The 16,756-nt window shown below is 36.7% G+C and overlaps 1 protein-coding gene across 1 annotated transcript in view; it reads right to left on the reverse strand.

Annotated features, from left to right (window-relative positions):
• Pclo (piccolo presynaptic cytomatrix protein) overlaps positions 1–16,756 on the reverse strand; it is a 425,322-nt gene that overhangs the window by 140,293 nt on the left and 268,273 nt on the right. Inside the window, exon 7 of the mRNA XM_045160196.1 lies at positions 4,277–6,473. Coding sequence (XP_045016131.1) covers positions 4,277–6,473 — 2,197 coding nt within the window. The remainder of the gene's footprint in view (positions 1–4,276; positions 6,474–16,756) is intronic.

Raw genomic sequence — 16,756 nt, forward strand, 5'->3', positions numbered from 1 at the left:
ATTTTTGTTTATGCTTACATATTAATGCTACTGTCATGTTGGTTTAGAGAAATATTTCTCTTCAGATTGGTGATTACTGTAATAAAAATTCATCAAAGTCCTAACGAGTGACAGTGGAGTGTGGAACACTGATAGCTATCTCTAACATACACTCAGGGACCATTGAAAAAGAGGTGGTGTAAAGAAGGTAAGAGTCAAAAGGACAGGAGTTCTTAGAAATGTTGTCTTCCAGACACTAAGTAGCCATTACGTTCATGACCTCATGGTGACTAATGCCACATAAACAAGCCTTGTCGGGAAATGGTGGTGTACACCTTTAATCCCAGCACTCAGGATGTGGAAGTAGGAAGATTGCTATGATGGCCAAGGCCTCCAAGAGACTACATAGTGCATTCCATGCTGGCCTGGGCCAGAGCAAGACCCTACTTCAAAAAACAAAAATGAGAAAAAGGAAGACCTGCATAATATGAAGGTAAAAAAAATTCTGATATCAAAATAGAAGGAATAATTGAAGAAAAATGAAGGGGTTCAGTGGAGGGAGGATTCAAGAAGAGAGACCAAGGTGGTGGGAGGGCATTATGATCAGTATGATCAGTATACTTTACCTTGTATGTTATGTATAGAAGTTGTCAAAAAACATTTTTTAAAACAGCATTTCTAACATGATCATGGTAGTTTGAGTGTATGTCCCCCATAGACACAGATACTTTATTAAGCTTGTAACTTGGGTCTCTAGCTACCTGGCTGGAGGAGATGTCACGGGGAGCAGATCCTGGGGTCCAGCACAAAGATGTGTTTAGGTTGAATCCTACATATTCCAGCCCAAAATATGCAGAGGTTTGAGCTCTGGAGGTGCTACTTGCTGCAGGTTTGTGTTTGCTGCTTTTGGGGGATGCTTTTTGGCTGGTGGTGCTTTTTCTCTCCTTGTAAATTTATGAATGGGAGCCAGCTCCTCCCATCATTGATGGAACTTTCCCCTAGATTTGTAAGCTTGAAATAAAATACTTCCTTCTGTGAACTGTGTCTTGTTGGAATGTTCATCTCAGCATCATGGAGATGTCTACAACAATGGCCAAATATTTTTCTGGAGATTAATACCCTCTTTGTAAAATGTTGGCAATGACTTCTTGGATTCACTATTGTATAATTCAAAAGGTTAATTTTGGTGCCTAGAATAATTTACAGGAACATTTTCACCATAAGTTTAATTTGTTCACTATCACATACAGGTCAATAAGATAGTGAGTTCGGTAGGAAAAGACTTAGGCAGATAAATACAGATAGTTGACATACTTTTGTGGAGACATGGAATCAGATGTATTTTGGGGAAAATGACATAATAAAACAAGTCATATAGCATTCAACTGAAAACACCTAATAGTGTATAACATCAAGTATAATTGAATTCAAAGGAATCACAGACAACTTTGAAAGCATCTAATTTGATACTAAACAAGCTGTTGCATTTGAATTATTTAAACATTATCTTTGTAACATTCTGTTACAGGTTTATTATTATGTTTCCTTTTTTTGTGTGTGTATCTCTCTCTTTCTGTGAGTATGTATGTGATATGCACACATGTAGATGCATATAGAGGCTGGAGGAGAATGACAAATGCCCCCTCCATCAGTCAACCACATGCTTCTTTCAGATTAAGTCTCTTGCTGAGTGTGTGGTTCTTGGTGTTTCCAAGAGCCCAAGGAATCTCAGATCTTAGCTCACAACAGGACTTCGGTTACAAATATGCATGGCCATGCCCAGCTGTTTATGTGAGTGCTGATTCATTGAACCTAGGAAGTTGCAGGGCCCATTAGGCTTTCATTCTGAAATGGGAAGTTTTCTTACACATGGGCCATTTCTCTAGTCCACAGTATGGCATTTTCTAAACTTTGTTTAAAAGCTCCTAACATTTGAGTCATAAATACAGCAAATAATGATATTGGGAAAATAGATTTTAAGTTTTTCCTTAAATATCCAGCAAATCCATGATTGCAAACAAGTGTTGCTCATTAGAAAAAGCTATATGTTTGTGTTTATTAAAATAACAAAAATTAGTATTTTACTATGCACATATTTTAAAGATAATTTCTGATTCATACATATAATATTATGAATGTAGTTGAATTCATTATAGTTGACTTTTATCTAATTTCACATTGATAATGTTTGTGGATAATTTTGCCTATTTTTTAAAATACATTTTATTAACTAAATTTCATTTCAATTATTTTCTTCTTTGGCATCCTCTGTAGCTATTTTAGGATTCTGCATGATGTCATATCACCTACTTCAGCAAAGTCAGTTTTCAGTCTTTGATGACAATGAGCACTCAGCATTCAAAGACAGAGATGAAAAATACTCAATTCCACATTTATATATCAAAGAAAAATTTAAAAAAATATTCCTGAGGAATAAGCAGATATGTCAAAAATTTTCCAAATATATGTTCATATATGTGTACACAGTTCTTAATTGTTTACTTATACCATATATATGGCAGACTTTTCTCTTCCTTTTACAAATGTTGGTATTGAAAGGATTCTTACTCTTTCATAATTTTCTACATATAACAAATGTGTAGTAGGGGCTGAAGAGATGGTTTAGCGGTTAAGGCATTTGCCTGCAAAGCCAGAGGATCCCTGTTCAACTTTCCAGGACCCAAGTAAGCCAGATGTACAAGGGGATACATTCATCTGGAATTCATTTACAGTGGCTGGAGGTCCTGGCGTGCCCATTCTCTCTCTCTACTTCTTTCTTCTTCTCAAATAAATAAATAAATAAACATTTAAAAACGTGTATTAGAAAACACAGTAAAGAAATATTAAAGACTGTTTCCACATACTATCACAAATCCTGTTAAGCTATGTAGGTTGATTCAAACAAGTGGCTAAATAAAAATGGACACAAATGGAGTATTTTTACTTAAATAACAAACTATCAATAAAAGTGGTCAACCCATCAGCCTAGAGAGAAGAAAACAAAATAAATCATAAAAAGATAACACTAGCTAGTATACTAAAATTTCATCAGCGAAGGTGATAATTCTTCTTACTCCAGAACCAGTGGCTGCTGTAGTTCAGTAAAAACTCTGGATTTGTATTTGTAAAGTTACATCTGAGATAAGCAATGGAAATAGAAAACACTCCTCATGAAACCATATTTCCTTATGAGTATTCACTGAATTTATATTCATATTAGTTTCATTCCACGGAATCCAAAGGAATGAAGTAATAATGTCTTTTATAGAAATGTTTTATTTGAGCCAGTTATACATTCAAATGCAAAGTATGTAAGGAATTTAAAAACAACACACATGGTAGTTCACATCCATAATCCCAGCACTCTGGAAGCTGAAGCACAAAGATAAGTAAAAATTGATGACAACTTGGGCTACAGAATGAGACCATATTCCGAGAGAGAGAGAGAGAGAGAGAGAGAGAGAGAGAGAAAAGGGGGGAGGGAGAGGAACAGAAAGGAAGGAATAAAAACATGAATGAAGAAAGAAAAAAGAGAGAAAGAAATGAACGAAGAGGATCTACAAATCCTGGTGGTATGAACAAAGCTGTTCACATTTCTGTAACACTCTTCTCTCATTAGATTTGCACTAGATGATTTTCCAACATATTTACAGTTCTCTAGGATTAAGCAAAAAAAAAAAAAAAAAGTATTCCATTTTAAGCTAGTTTTTAGTTTGTGAGTATTGATTGGTTCAATATGAGAAACTTGAAAAAATAGGTGATGTTACAAAAGCAATGCCATGGACAGTCAAATGATTCAAAATTTCTCACAAAGAGAAGGTCCTCTGATATTTTCAACATTTATTTCTATTATAAAGACTTTCATAAAAATACTTACGGCTCTAATGCTTAATTATTTCACAAAATAAAATTGACCCAACATTTAAAAATACACTTAAACAAATGAAAAACACTATACAATGGGAAAAATTTGTTTCAACTATGCATTTCAAAGGATGGCCATATTTTGTTGATACTACTATTTGATAATTATTTAAGAATAGCAGACACAAAACAAATCAAGCTAACAATCAAGTGACAGAAGAAAAGAACAAACTCAAAACCAAACAAAATCATGCCACAAACTCTGTACATAAAGGTAAAATTTCCATGTACAAGAAAGAAAATTGAAGTAAGCATGCAAACAAAAAATGCACCATGAAAGACAGAATACATCTTTGGAGAAGGAAAACTAACCATGCAGAGAAACAGGAGTTTGAGTTTTGAGGGCAACAGGGTAGTGTGAGGCCCCATTTACCTTCACTGTCTGACATGGCATGTTGGAAGTCATCCATGATGAAGGCTATGTCCCTGTCATAGCCCCGAGTCCGGGATTCTTCTCTCATGTGTTGTTGAACTTCAGGCAGTGAGTGGCTTGATCCGAACTGATCCCTCGTGTCTGCAGAGATAGGTGGCAGCGGCCCAGCTGCAGCCCTAGCCATCCCCATTGGCTGGCCAACGGGACTCAGTGGACTTTCTTCTTCAGAATTCTGAGCCACGATGGGTATCCTTCCTCTACTCTGGCTAATGGGCAGACTGGTCGGCTTAGCTCTGGAAGAGGATGTGGCATGGCCGAAGGAGACGTCAAGGGCTTCTGCTTCTTGAGCTTTCAATCTTAATGATGAGCTGGAAGACTCCCTCTTCAAGGACAAATCGAGCCCGTAGACCGAGGCAGGCCTGGAGGAGGGCCTGGAGCGGCTGCCACTGCTGCTGCTGTAGGGCTTGTCTGCTTCGTCCTGCAGAGCCGAGCGGATGCTGCTGCCCAGCGTGCCCAGGCTAGAGCCCAGCGACGAGCCCAGGAACTTCTGTTGATCCGTAATATTTTTTCTGAGTCCAAACGTAATATCATCTTGAAGAAGCCTTGCCCTGGAAGAAATACCAACAACAGATGACGTACTGGAAGTCATATAGCTCGAGTAATCAGGTTCAAGGTCTCTGCTTTCCTGAATAGGTGAAAACTTGGATACTTTGGGGTCGATTAGGGCTTTCTTATGCTTGGTCTGCTTTTGGTAGAGTATGGCTGCTGGTAACTGTTTGGCGGCTTGTTTTTCAAGAGTGAGTCTACTGATGCTATACTTCTCGGACTTGGGGAAGTGTCTGTAGCCCGTATCTGCGTGGTAATAGTGGGAGAGCCCAGCCAGGTGGTCCAGGCTCTCTGTCCCTCGACGGAACTCCTGTTTGATCTGGTGTTTCAGGAGCTTTAACTCGTAAGGGTCCTCCATGGGCTCTTCCTCGGCGGCTTTCACATAATTGTGCAGTCTGGAGGAAGTCTGCAGGGGCGCTAGGAAATCGGCCACCTCTTGGGACCTCCGTGTCTCGGTGGACCTGAGCAATCGGTCTGCCTTAGACAGGTCCTTGTCGTGGAGCCCAAAGGCGCTGCTCAGCGTGGCCGTTCCTTTGGCTATGTCCGCGATGTCATCAATGAGGACGTAGTTCCGGGGCCCATGGTGCTCCATGTCCGCATAGAAGGAGTCAGCCGAGATGCTGGAGATGGGGCTGCTGGCCATGCTGCTTCTCTCCTCCAAGCCTATCCGCAGGTCCAGAGTGTTGTACTTACTACCCAGGTGGGACATGGCATACGTGGTGTCGCTGGAAACCGGTGCTATCATCAGAGGCTGGTTGCGAATCACCTCGTAGTTAGAGGTTATCTTGGGCTCCAGGTACAAGGTGGTCTGCCGAGGCTTCTGCTGGATGACCATCATCTGCGACGGCAACTGGTAAGACGCTTGTGGGGCTGGTGTGGGCTGCGCTTGGGGTGTGAAGGACATAGTGGCCACGGCTTGGAAGGTTGGTTGGGTCTGATAGGGTGAGACTTGCTGATGGTACAATGTTTGCTGTTGGAAATGGGACTGCTGGGTGTACGGGGTGGGTGCCTGGGTGGGAAGGGCTGGCGAAGAGTACTGGTATTTGGTGTAAGGACTTGTGGGAGGAACCAGCTGAGATTCTGTTTGGGTCTGTGGTGGTATAAACTGGCTGAATTCCGTTTGGGGGGCAGTTCTGGGTCGCTCGATGCCATGCTGAGTTTCTATTCGAGTGGGCCTGGTACCGCTGACTTCACTGTCGGACATGTAGTCACGGTCCTCGGCTACCCCCTGCAGATAGGCGCGTTCCCTCTTCTCTCTCTCTTTCAACAGTGCCTCTTTCCTCCGGTTGATTCCCATCTCCAGGTACCGCAGCTTGGCATCTATCTCCTTTTCTTCTTCATCCAGTTCTGCTTGCTTTTTTCTAAGCTTCGCAGATTCCCTTTCTACCAGATCAAGCTCCCTGTCTATGTCCTGAAGAATTTTGGCTCGAGCCATTGTGTTTGATCTACAGACCCTTCTCCTGGACACAGTGCCCACTGGGCTGTAGGCTGACTGAACTCCTGCAGCAGCCTCCTCTGGAGGGGGATTGGGAAGCGTTCTCTTCACTTTTTTCTGGGTGCCAGAGGGTGTCATTGTTTGAGAACCTTTCGTCTATAATCAAGTAAACAAAACATAGTACTTTATTATCAAGAAAATAATAAGACCAAAGAAAGCTACAATAATTTACACTTAAATAAAAATATTTCACATATATTGTAAATATAACTGTGTAGTAAAAATTTTTACACATGCTTTCAAATATGGATCACAAATAAGTGCAATTGGAATAGTTTTCTTTATAAATCATTTAGTATTTCTTAACATTAGAGGTGAGTTTTGAAATCACCATCAAATTTATTGCTGACATGAGCTTAGATATTAGTTAAGCACTTAAGAAAGCATTTTAAAGGTAATTTTACACTTCAGTTAATAGAGGAAGATTATTTAGTGAATCTACGCCCAGAGTAGTTGTGTAGACCACATAAGATGTAAGTAACATTTGTCGAAGACATTTGCTGACATGGTAAGCTCTCACTTTACATATCTTGCCATTCACACCATTTCCATGACTGAGTTTCATAATTTCTTTCAATTATAGTGATTCATACTCTCTCTCTCCCTCCCCCCCCTCTGCTTTTCTTGTGAATATGTGTGTAGTTACTCTGTGTGTACAGATGTGCATGCATGTGTACATGCATGAATGTGGAAGCCGGAGGTAAACTTTGTTGTCTTCCCCTAACATTCTCCACTTTTGTTCTTGGTGACAGTCTCTTGATGAACCTAGAGTTCAATGATTTAGATAGACTAGCTAGTCGGTAAACCTTAGGGATCCTCCTGCCTCTGCTTCCCCAATGCTGGGCTTACAGGCTTCTGCCATGACACCCGTGAGACATTTTATGCCCGTGCTTAAGCATTAAGCACTTTATCCACTGTGCTATCTACCTGGTCTAACTTTTGGTAATCTTTAGTAATATTAGTTTCTTCTTAATATTACAGCATTTTTTTTCTATGAAGGAAAAATAATTAACTGATGTACAAATGCAGTGAAAACATAAATTATAATTGGTGCATTACAAAGTTTATTTCACTAAGTTATGAGTAAACTTACATTCTATGAAGCATGTCTTCAGATTCATAAAATTTAAAATATCCAGATACAAGGAATCACTTAACTTCATATAGTTATATAATAGTATTCTCAGTTGCCCACATACTCAGTAGCATATTTCTGACTAGATCTCAGGCCTTCTACCTCCAAGGTGCATATTCTTTATAAAATGCTTTCTTTTTCTGTATTTCTCTTACAATCAAAGACAGCAATGTCTCCCTGCATCCAATCATCAACCACTAATGGTCGAAAAATAACAGAAAACATACATCTGTGAGCTTTGCAAATTAAAATTATGCCCTATCAATTAGGCCACATTTGTCTAAGACCTTCTGCTTTTATTTATTTGGTTTAAACACATCATTTTCCAATCTGCTTCCTTGGGCTACTTTCCCATATCATTTTTGGTCCCTTCATATAACCAATTGGTTGTTTCCTTAATAGACACCATGAAACATCCTAAAGATTTAATGAAATTTACCTATATTTCTAAAACGTAAGATATGTTTGCAAAAATGAATAAATGTAATGTAATGGTTCTTTGATACAGTTTACAGTTATTTTGAAGTTGTGATTTGTACAACTTCATGGAGAGCCAATAAGAAACACAGGGAATGCATATTTACAAAACAGGTGACTGATATTTACTGTCTCCTCCTCAGTTCTTCCTATTTTATATAACATGCATAAGTAAGCCATGAAGTGTTTATGAAAGTCAAAAGAGACAGCTGTTTAATATTGTAGATATATATGTTAACTATCAGTTCAAAAATATTATTTCCTTATTCTAATAAACATTCCAAAATGTTCAGTTGTAAATGCTTATGATATATGTTTTGTTATTGACTGATAAGAATAAGAATGAAATAATTGAGATTTAATGGTTATTTTATCAGTATTTTTATATGCTAAGAAAGACACATTCCTAACATAATTCTAAGTGTGTAGTTACAATATCCTTTTCTGTCCTCTGAATATACTGTTTGTTCATTAGGAGATTGAACATTATATATTTTTCATTCATATGCACATATTGATTTGGTATGGGTTTAAGTATTTGAAAGTTCAAACTTTTTCTGATATGGGTGTTTTGTACCACAGATCAGGAATTATAGTTAATGCTCTTGAGATATAGTGTAACTTAAAAGTGTTTGTCATATTTTTTGTTTCAGAAGTGGTGCCACGTGTAGTGAGTATAGTTTATTCATGTGTGTGAGCAGATGCATGTACTCAGTGCACATGTCCGTAGAGACCAGAGCTCTTCTGCTTTGTTTCCTTGAATTAGAGTCACACTGAACCTGGAACTACCATTTTCCAACACACTGACTAACCAGAGTCCTGTCTTTTCCCCACTGAGGACTGGGATTAGAGGCATGTGTGGTCAGGCCTATCTTTTTATGTGGGTGTTGGTGCTCAAATTCAGGTCCTCATGCTTGCATGGAAGTGCTTTTACTGGCTCATCTCTCAAGCTCCACTTTTTAGTTTCTAAAACAAAAGAGCTTGTGTTGTTGTCAGTCTAAGAATGAGAAAAGAAATATGCCCACTTTTCTTCAAAAGCTAAACACATTAGATACACTCAGGATTAAGAGACACGAGACATAAATTATTCAATAATTATGTAAAATATATGGCAAAGTTCAATTTTAAATTTTTACTTTAAATTTGTTTAAATAATTATAGTAATTATGAACTACACTGCTATACAAAGTAAAGATACAAAACTAAGGTATCAGATAGTGAAAACCTAAGAACAGAACTTGCCAACAACCAGGTGTGGTGGTATAATGCCTGTAATCCCAGTACCTGGGAGGCTGAAGGAGGAGAACTACATGTTTGCAATAGCCTAGGCTAAACAGCAAGATCCTGTCAAGAAAATAAACATATAAAAAAGAAAACAATAAACACCACAACCCAAAAAGCAAAACTCTTCCACAAAATGACACATGCATTGGCAAAATTTTAAGGAAATTACCCACAAGACCAATATTTTAGCATGATTGGTATAGTAAACATTCTGCAAGACATTTGTATGCACAGTTTCCATGTTTTATGCATCCATTAAGAAATAATAAAGAACATCACCATATCCTTGGTAACTAGGTTCTGGTGTTAGTATCTGAGCTATAAACTATAAAACCATTTGAGAGACATGGGAATATCTTGTTCATTTTGTAAATATAGTAAATATATATTCATCATGATACTCATAATTATTTTTAGGTTTTTTTTCTTTCCATTATATAGGAAATATTTGTATGAAGGCCCTTTCCTTCTAGAACATAGATGTAGACCCATTTAAAACAGAGTAATTCCTCAGAAAAAATCCTGATAAAGAAGACATCTTTATACATACAACAATAGTAGAATTTTGTAGATATAATCTCTTTTGACTTGGTTCAGGTCACATGCCAGAAAGTGAGTCAGAAAAGCACACAAACAGAGTGCACTGGGCCTCAGATTAAAATGATTACTTTTAACTTGGGAAAAGAAAAGACATACCAGAAAGTCTGGATATTAACCAATGGGTTGTATTTAAGCAGAAAAATGTTTTCTAAGTGGAGGAAACAGTAAGAAATGTAAGAATCATCTGGCTTATTAGAGGCTGGCAATAGCTTTAACATCTGTCAGTAAATTCAGAGCCAGAGTACTTAATGCAGGCAGAGAGGAAAAATGGAAATGTATACAAAAGCATACAACAAAACTCTGAAAGCTGTATCTATATTAAGATCTCAACTCATCTATTTTCTTCTCTTACAGATAGAAAGGACAGTACTGGCTATTACATAATTGTCAAATTAACTCCAGGAGCATATGAAATGTCAGGCAAACCATCAAATTGTCAGTGTGCCATCATTGGCAAGTATGACTTGCTGGGAAATGTGTTAGGTAGCAATCAGCAAGGCTTTGACAAAGAAAAAAACTGTGACAGCCTGATTTAATTTCCTCCAGCGACAAAGTACTGTCTGTGTAGATAACACCAAGCAAAAGGTACAATCTAGACATGCCTCATCAGAACATTCTGTGCTTGGCCATGTCAAGGGTGAGTATAATTTTGGCTGTGTGAATGTGTCAGGTATACAGACCATGCCTACTCATGGTTTTGCAGTACTGCATGGAAAAATCAGTCAATGTTTATTGCCATTGTTGCTTATGACATTTGAGCCAGATAAATCTATGCAGTGGGGGACTCCACTGTGCAATGTGGGATGTTCAGTTACACCATGAGCTCTACCTACCTGAGGTTATCAGCATATAACATCAATCAAAAATGTTACCATGTGTTGTCAAACACCTTTTGGAGGACAGACTTTACTTGATACTCTTGGACATAGAAAACATAGAAGACATCAGAGTTCTCTTATTATTCAATATTGATTGATGAAGGAAATACTACTCTTTGTGTATCCTGCTGTCTTAATCTCAGTAGGAACTCACAGCCTCATAGAACTAGGGCTTGATAGGAGCAAGGCCACCCAACATATGTAAGCTCTTCTGCACACAGTCCTTTCCTCTTCTGCTTCTTCATTATGTTGTGACCACTGTTTGGATCAATGTGGCCCTCACTAGGGTCATAAATAGGAACTACTGACCTGAAACTATTAATGTCCAAATGTTAGATAAATAAGCCTCTTTTTCCTTTAAAAACTTAGTTTTGGATATTTTATTACAGAAACAAGACATCACATACAAATCTTGTAAAATGTTTCACTGTTGTAATGCTATGACAAGATTAGTATTCAAAGAACTGCCTTCCCTACTGTAAAACTCTATACATGCTACACTTTAAAGGCTGTTTCTTTACATTTAAATGACAGATAAATAAAGTAATTGAATATAGATCAAAACCTTAAGATGATAATTTTTTAGCATGGGAAATCAGGTACCAGAAATACTAGGTGAAACCAGTTGAATAGCTTAGTATTAAAATCAAGAAATCCCTGCCACCATGAGAACAAAAACATATCTGCGAGCACAGAGAAAGGTAACAACATTGCTGTTAAAATTTATAATGAAAAATAAACATTTACATTCTTTCTAAAAGTACTAACAGCTGAGATTATAATGATGTATAAGATAGTCTCTGTCCTTTACCTGTGCAAAACGTACAGAACTTGGAACAGAAGGTATGATAATAGTCATTTGTCCCATGCTACTTGTACTCTCTTCACCTAGGAACTCTATTTACTTCAATGACAGGGTTATGTCCTCTTGTTAGTTTTTAGCTCTTGGTACAAATAATAATAATTTATACTCCCCCACTCTCTAACTTTATTTCCTTTAGCTCATTCTTGGTTTCTCATTTTCCTTAGGATGTGAGGGTGAAGTATAAAGAGAAAGATGAATTATGTTAGGCTTGCCTACCCAAACAACACAGCTGAATAAAATGCATAAGCAGAAGTCATCACATTCCTTTAATTTGGAAAGTTAAGTTAGGGGATCACAATGAAGTTGTAAGAGAGGCAGAGGTGAGAGACTAGGAAACGTCTTATTCTCCTTCTAATTATATTGAGAGTAAGCAGACTTCACTCTGAAACACCAATGAAAATAATAACAAACCTGTAGGGTCTCTCTACCTGTTCCTTGCAGGACTATCTAAACATGGCACATGGTCTGTAGGTAGCCCAAGACATCTAGGAATATGGGTCCAAAAAAATTGTGTGCTTCTCAAGCATGCACTTTGTAGATGAAAATTTTGTGTCATGACATCATGCAAAATAAACATAAGTAATTTATTGCCACCCATAGATTATAGGTTTGACATGCTTGAAACTTTTCAAGTTTTAGACAAAATAGCAGTTAAACACAGAACCATCCAGCAGTCTGCCCTGTCATTATTAATGTGTTCTCAGAAAGGCTTTATCATATCACTTTATCATCCATTCCCTCCTCCATAGATGATGTGCTTCATGGGAGTGGAATTCTAAATGACCCCACTCAGAAAAGTAAAAACAACACTTAGAACACAGGTAAAATATCTCAAATCCATTTCACATGTAGTAGGACACATTGTCTTGCATTTATGAAAAAAGGTCATAAAAATCTCAGTAGTATGCTGTGAACACTGCAGTAACCACTTCTATGAATGACAAGGCTAGAAAAGAAGTATCAAGATGGAGATATTTTCAAACTATAGAAAGAATAGACATTTATCAATGAACAGGCATGAATCTGTACTACTTCCAGGGAGAAGGTAGCCTTTGTGAAACAAAATTGCAGTTTTTAAATAATAATAATAATAATAAAAGTAAAGTAACAAAATATACTTAAAAGTCACTGGCTTGTAAGTTAGTTTATCAAAGTCTCCAAGAAATACTGTGAAAATATCACTCAAAATTTCACTGGTTATCCTTAAGCTTTTACGTAATGCTCCTCATGTCCCAGTTTGTTTTGTTTTCTTGAGGAAAGTCATAGTTCTTGGGCTGCACAATGAAGCAGAACACTAGTTTTTACATCAATGGTCAGAGCACTGAAGATACCAGTCTGTGTGACATGTATTGCTTTATATTTTATGGAAAGTCTTAAATATATTAATTTCTTATCTTCTAAAAGTATTTTGAACCTTTAGAAATTGTTTTTAAATGAACATTTTTTTGTTCATTGATATAGATTTTCATACTTAACTCTTATTTTCTCTCCCTCTTTTCTGTATGGCTTTCTCTTCCTTTCCTTTTTTTGCTTCATTTGGCTTTGTTACATGAATAAAACAATATAGATTCTGTTTATAAAGTTGTTTGATATAGTTCAGGATCATGACCAAAAGAAGCATATTTTCATTGTTTTTTTTCCTGTCTACTGCCTTATTCAAGTACCACAAACATACAAAGCATAACAGACATATTCATATTCTATAAAAATATCAGTAAGTAAAAATATTTTACTTAGTATGCTTTAGTGGAAGGTAAATTTTTCCTGAAACTCATCAAACTCAAATGGCAGTGCCAGGACTGTAAGATAATGGATTACACACTTCCTTCACCTATCATTTTTTTTTTTTTTTTTTCCGAGTTAGGATCTCACTCTAGCAAAGGTTGACCTGGAATTCACTATGTAGTCTTAGGGTGGGCTTGAACTCACAGTGACCCTCCTACTTCCGCCTCCTGAGTGTTGGGATTAAAGGCCTATCATTTTTAAGATTTGAAATACAATAGTAGTATGAAGTTCTCATCATACAGAAAATAACCACTACTTTTTATATCACCCTGCTATTAACCCTCAATCTGTTGCTAAGCATTTCTTCTTCTTTTCCAGAGTAACCTTTGCATAAATTCATGCTTTTCAACTTATGGAAACTATCTGGTATCATAATTTTACAATTGGATATTAAAACAGATTTCTAGAAGGCCTCCTTATTTGTGGCATCTCTGAGAGGATAATTATTAGAATATCAAAGCTTGCCCCACCCACATTTTTCTAGTAGTGACTTCAGGGCAATGAAATTATTTTACTAGGATTTGAAGGTTCTGCTGCAAATTCATCTGCACATTATTTTATCCTTTCTTCTTAACATAGTCTATCAATTTCTTACTTTAGCAATAACACTTGCCTTCTCCTTCTCGTCCTTTCATATATTGCACCTTTATACATATCAGCTCATGCATATTTGCATAGTTATACTGAGTTTTAAACATCTTGTATCTGTATTCAAGTGTATACCATAGACTGTGATTGATGTGTCATGGCCTTGGTTCTCTGGTAGTATAGAAGTGGCATGCGATATGGATGAGGTGGGGTAGGCTAGTGAGACATCCGTAAGTGGATTGAGGCATAGGCATATTACTTAAAGGGAATATGGAACACCAGCTTCCTTGGTTTCCTGTCTTACCAGGTGATCTCTTTCTCTGGCACATACTCCTGGCACTGTGGTGTCAAGGCCCTGCTGTCCTCTCAGAGCTCAGTGATGTCAATGCCATGACATTGACTTCTGGGAGGTAAGTCAACCTCTTTTCTTCAAGAGTAGACTGTCCTTGATTTTATTATAAATAGAAGTGCAGGTTTAAGTTAAATATGAGTAATATCCCATGTTTTTAACTAAAACATGCAGAACTAAATTCAAAAGATTGAAGGTAAGGTAGATGACTAAAACAAAACAATAGTTTACATTCTTTTGACAATAAAGAATAAGAGGGTAATCTAATCTTACTTTTTAAACCTAAAATAAATGTAGGCTAAATCTGAGTCTCAATTAAATTATATTTATCTGTAAAAGCATTCCTTGTATGCACAGAATAGTTATTTGAATAAGCATGATATTATGTCTTTGTGAATAGATAAAAAGTATACACACATGTTTTTCTAAGTGACACAATTTATAATTCAGAAAACTATTGAATTAGTGTATAAAGGTTTCTAGTTTTTCTTGTATGCAATGTCATATGATATTGAGATTAGCACAGATGTTTATTATATTTACTCTAAACGTATGATAAAAAAATAATGCATTTGGACTGGAGATATGGCTTAGTAGTTAAGGTACTTGCAAGCAAAGCCTATGGACCCGAGTTTGATTTCCCAGTATCCTTGCAAACCAGATACACAAGATGTCACATACATGTCTCTCAAATAAATAAATACAAATAAAACACTTGAGAAGAAAAGAATAATCTTTTTGACAAATTCACTAAATGGAACACATATCAAAAAGTCATTAAAAATAGTAAAATGTATTATATTTTTTCAGTAATTTAATATTTTGTTGTTGTTGTTGTTATATGTGTTTGAGACAGGGTGTTATGTGTCACAGGATGACTTTTAACTTGCTTTGTAGCTGAGACTGACCTTGAACTCCAGATGCTCCTGACTTCACCTCCAAAATATTATGATTACAGGCATGCATGTCTAAGGGAGAAAAGGTTTCTGGCAACAGAATCCATGGACAAAAGTATGAAGACATGGATACAAAATGTCTTTGGAAATATTTTATTATTATAAATAGTATGATTTCCTGTTAAAATTTACCAAAATACTTAGTGATACTAAATTTGTGAGATGGCAAAGGATAGAATAAAAGAATCACACTCAATTCATTGCTACAAAAGTAGAGACTAATGCCCAAGTGGTCAATGTTTAAGGCATAAGCTCTGATTTCTGTGATAGATAATTTTCATACCTATAAAATTATGACTTGGGCCTGTGACTTCTAATCTTAATCTGATTCCCAAATATATCAAGATAAACCCATTTGAAACTATAGGGACCAGATTACATGTTCTTTATCTTAAGAAGATGGTTAAGTTCAGGGTTTCTTGGCACTTTAGAAAGGCCAAGATTCTGTGCAAGATTTTAAATCTTGATGCACATAAAACCCTACTTCTACTATAGTCATAAAACTGTGACGTTATTTTAAAAGCTGATATTAAACTATTATGTTTCTAAAATTGCACAACTGCAAATATACAATAACATATATTTGGAGATGGTATCAGAAGTATAAATTTGCTGGCTGCTTGTCAAAATAAGCTTTAGATCAAATGGCCTCTGGTGTAGACACTTTCATGTTGTTCAGATGAACACCCAAACAAGGCACAATTTATAGGTGGAAGGGATTGATTTCAAGTTTACAATCCAGGGGGAAGTTGCATCACTGGAGGAAGGAGGTACTTGCATATATCTAAGCAGAGAGAAACCATCTCCACTCAGCAAACACAAAAGCAAAACAACAAAGGCAAAACCAGCCACAGCAGGAGTTCAGAGCTCAAAACATTTTGCATACCTTTGGGCTGGAAATCAGATCTTCCCCCAGGTATACCATAGGGCTGAATCCCAGGATCTACCCCCAGTGACACCTCTTCCAGCCAGGTGGCTAGACATCCACAATACAAGGTTTATTAAAACACCTGAGTCTATGGAAGACATACATTAAAAGTAACACAGTCTCCTTTGATTTCTCTGTGATTCCTCTTAAAAATGAATGAATTCTCCCTCATAAGCTTGGAAATTAGCTCTTCTTCAGACACTTGTAAACTTAATAGTTTCCTTTTTATGTGTGTGTGTGGGGGGGATTTTTATTACCTAGAGAAAGAAATGGATGTCATTGTATCAGATTAATATTTTGGAGGTTTAGCTCAGTACTTCTTCAAAAGTATTAGGTAGATTCACCTTACCTGCCAATTAATTTTACCTTATCTGTCAGCTAATTGATAGTTTTGTAAACTATTTCTTTAGTTGCCTTTTCACATTGATATTAAAATATGATCTTATCCACTATTATCATTAAATGATCCAATTTAAAAATGGGTAAAGGTCTTGAATAGCCATTTCTCCAATATAAATATATTTTACAAATTTA

This window comes from Jaculus jaculus, chromosome 10, assembly GCF_020740685.1.
Source record: "Jaculus jaculus isolate mJacJac1 chromosome 10, mJacJac1.mat.Y.cur, whole genome shotgun sequence".
NCBI lineage: Eukaryota > Metazoa > Chordata > Mammalia > Rodentia > Dipodidae > Jaculus > Jaculus jaculus.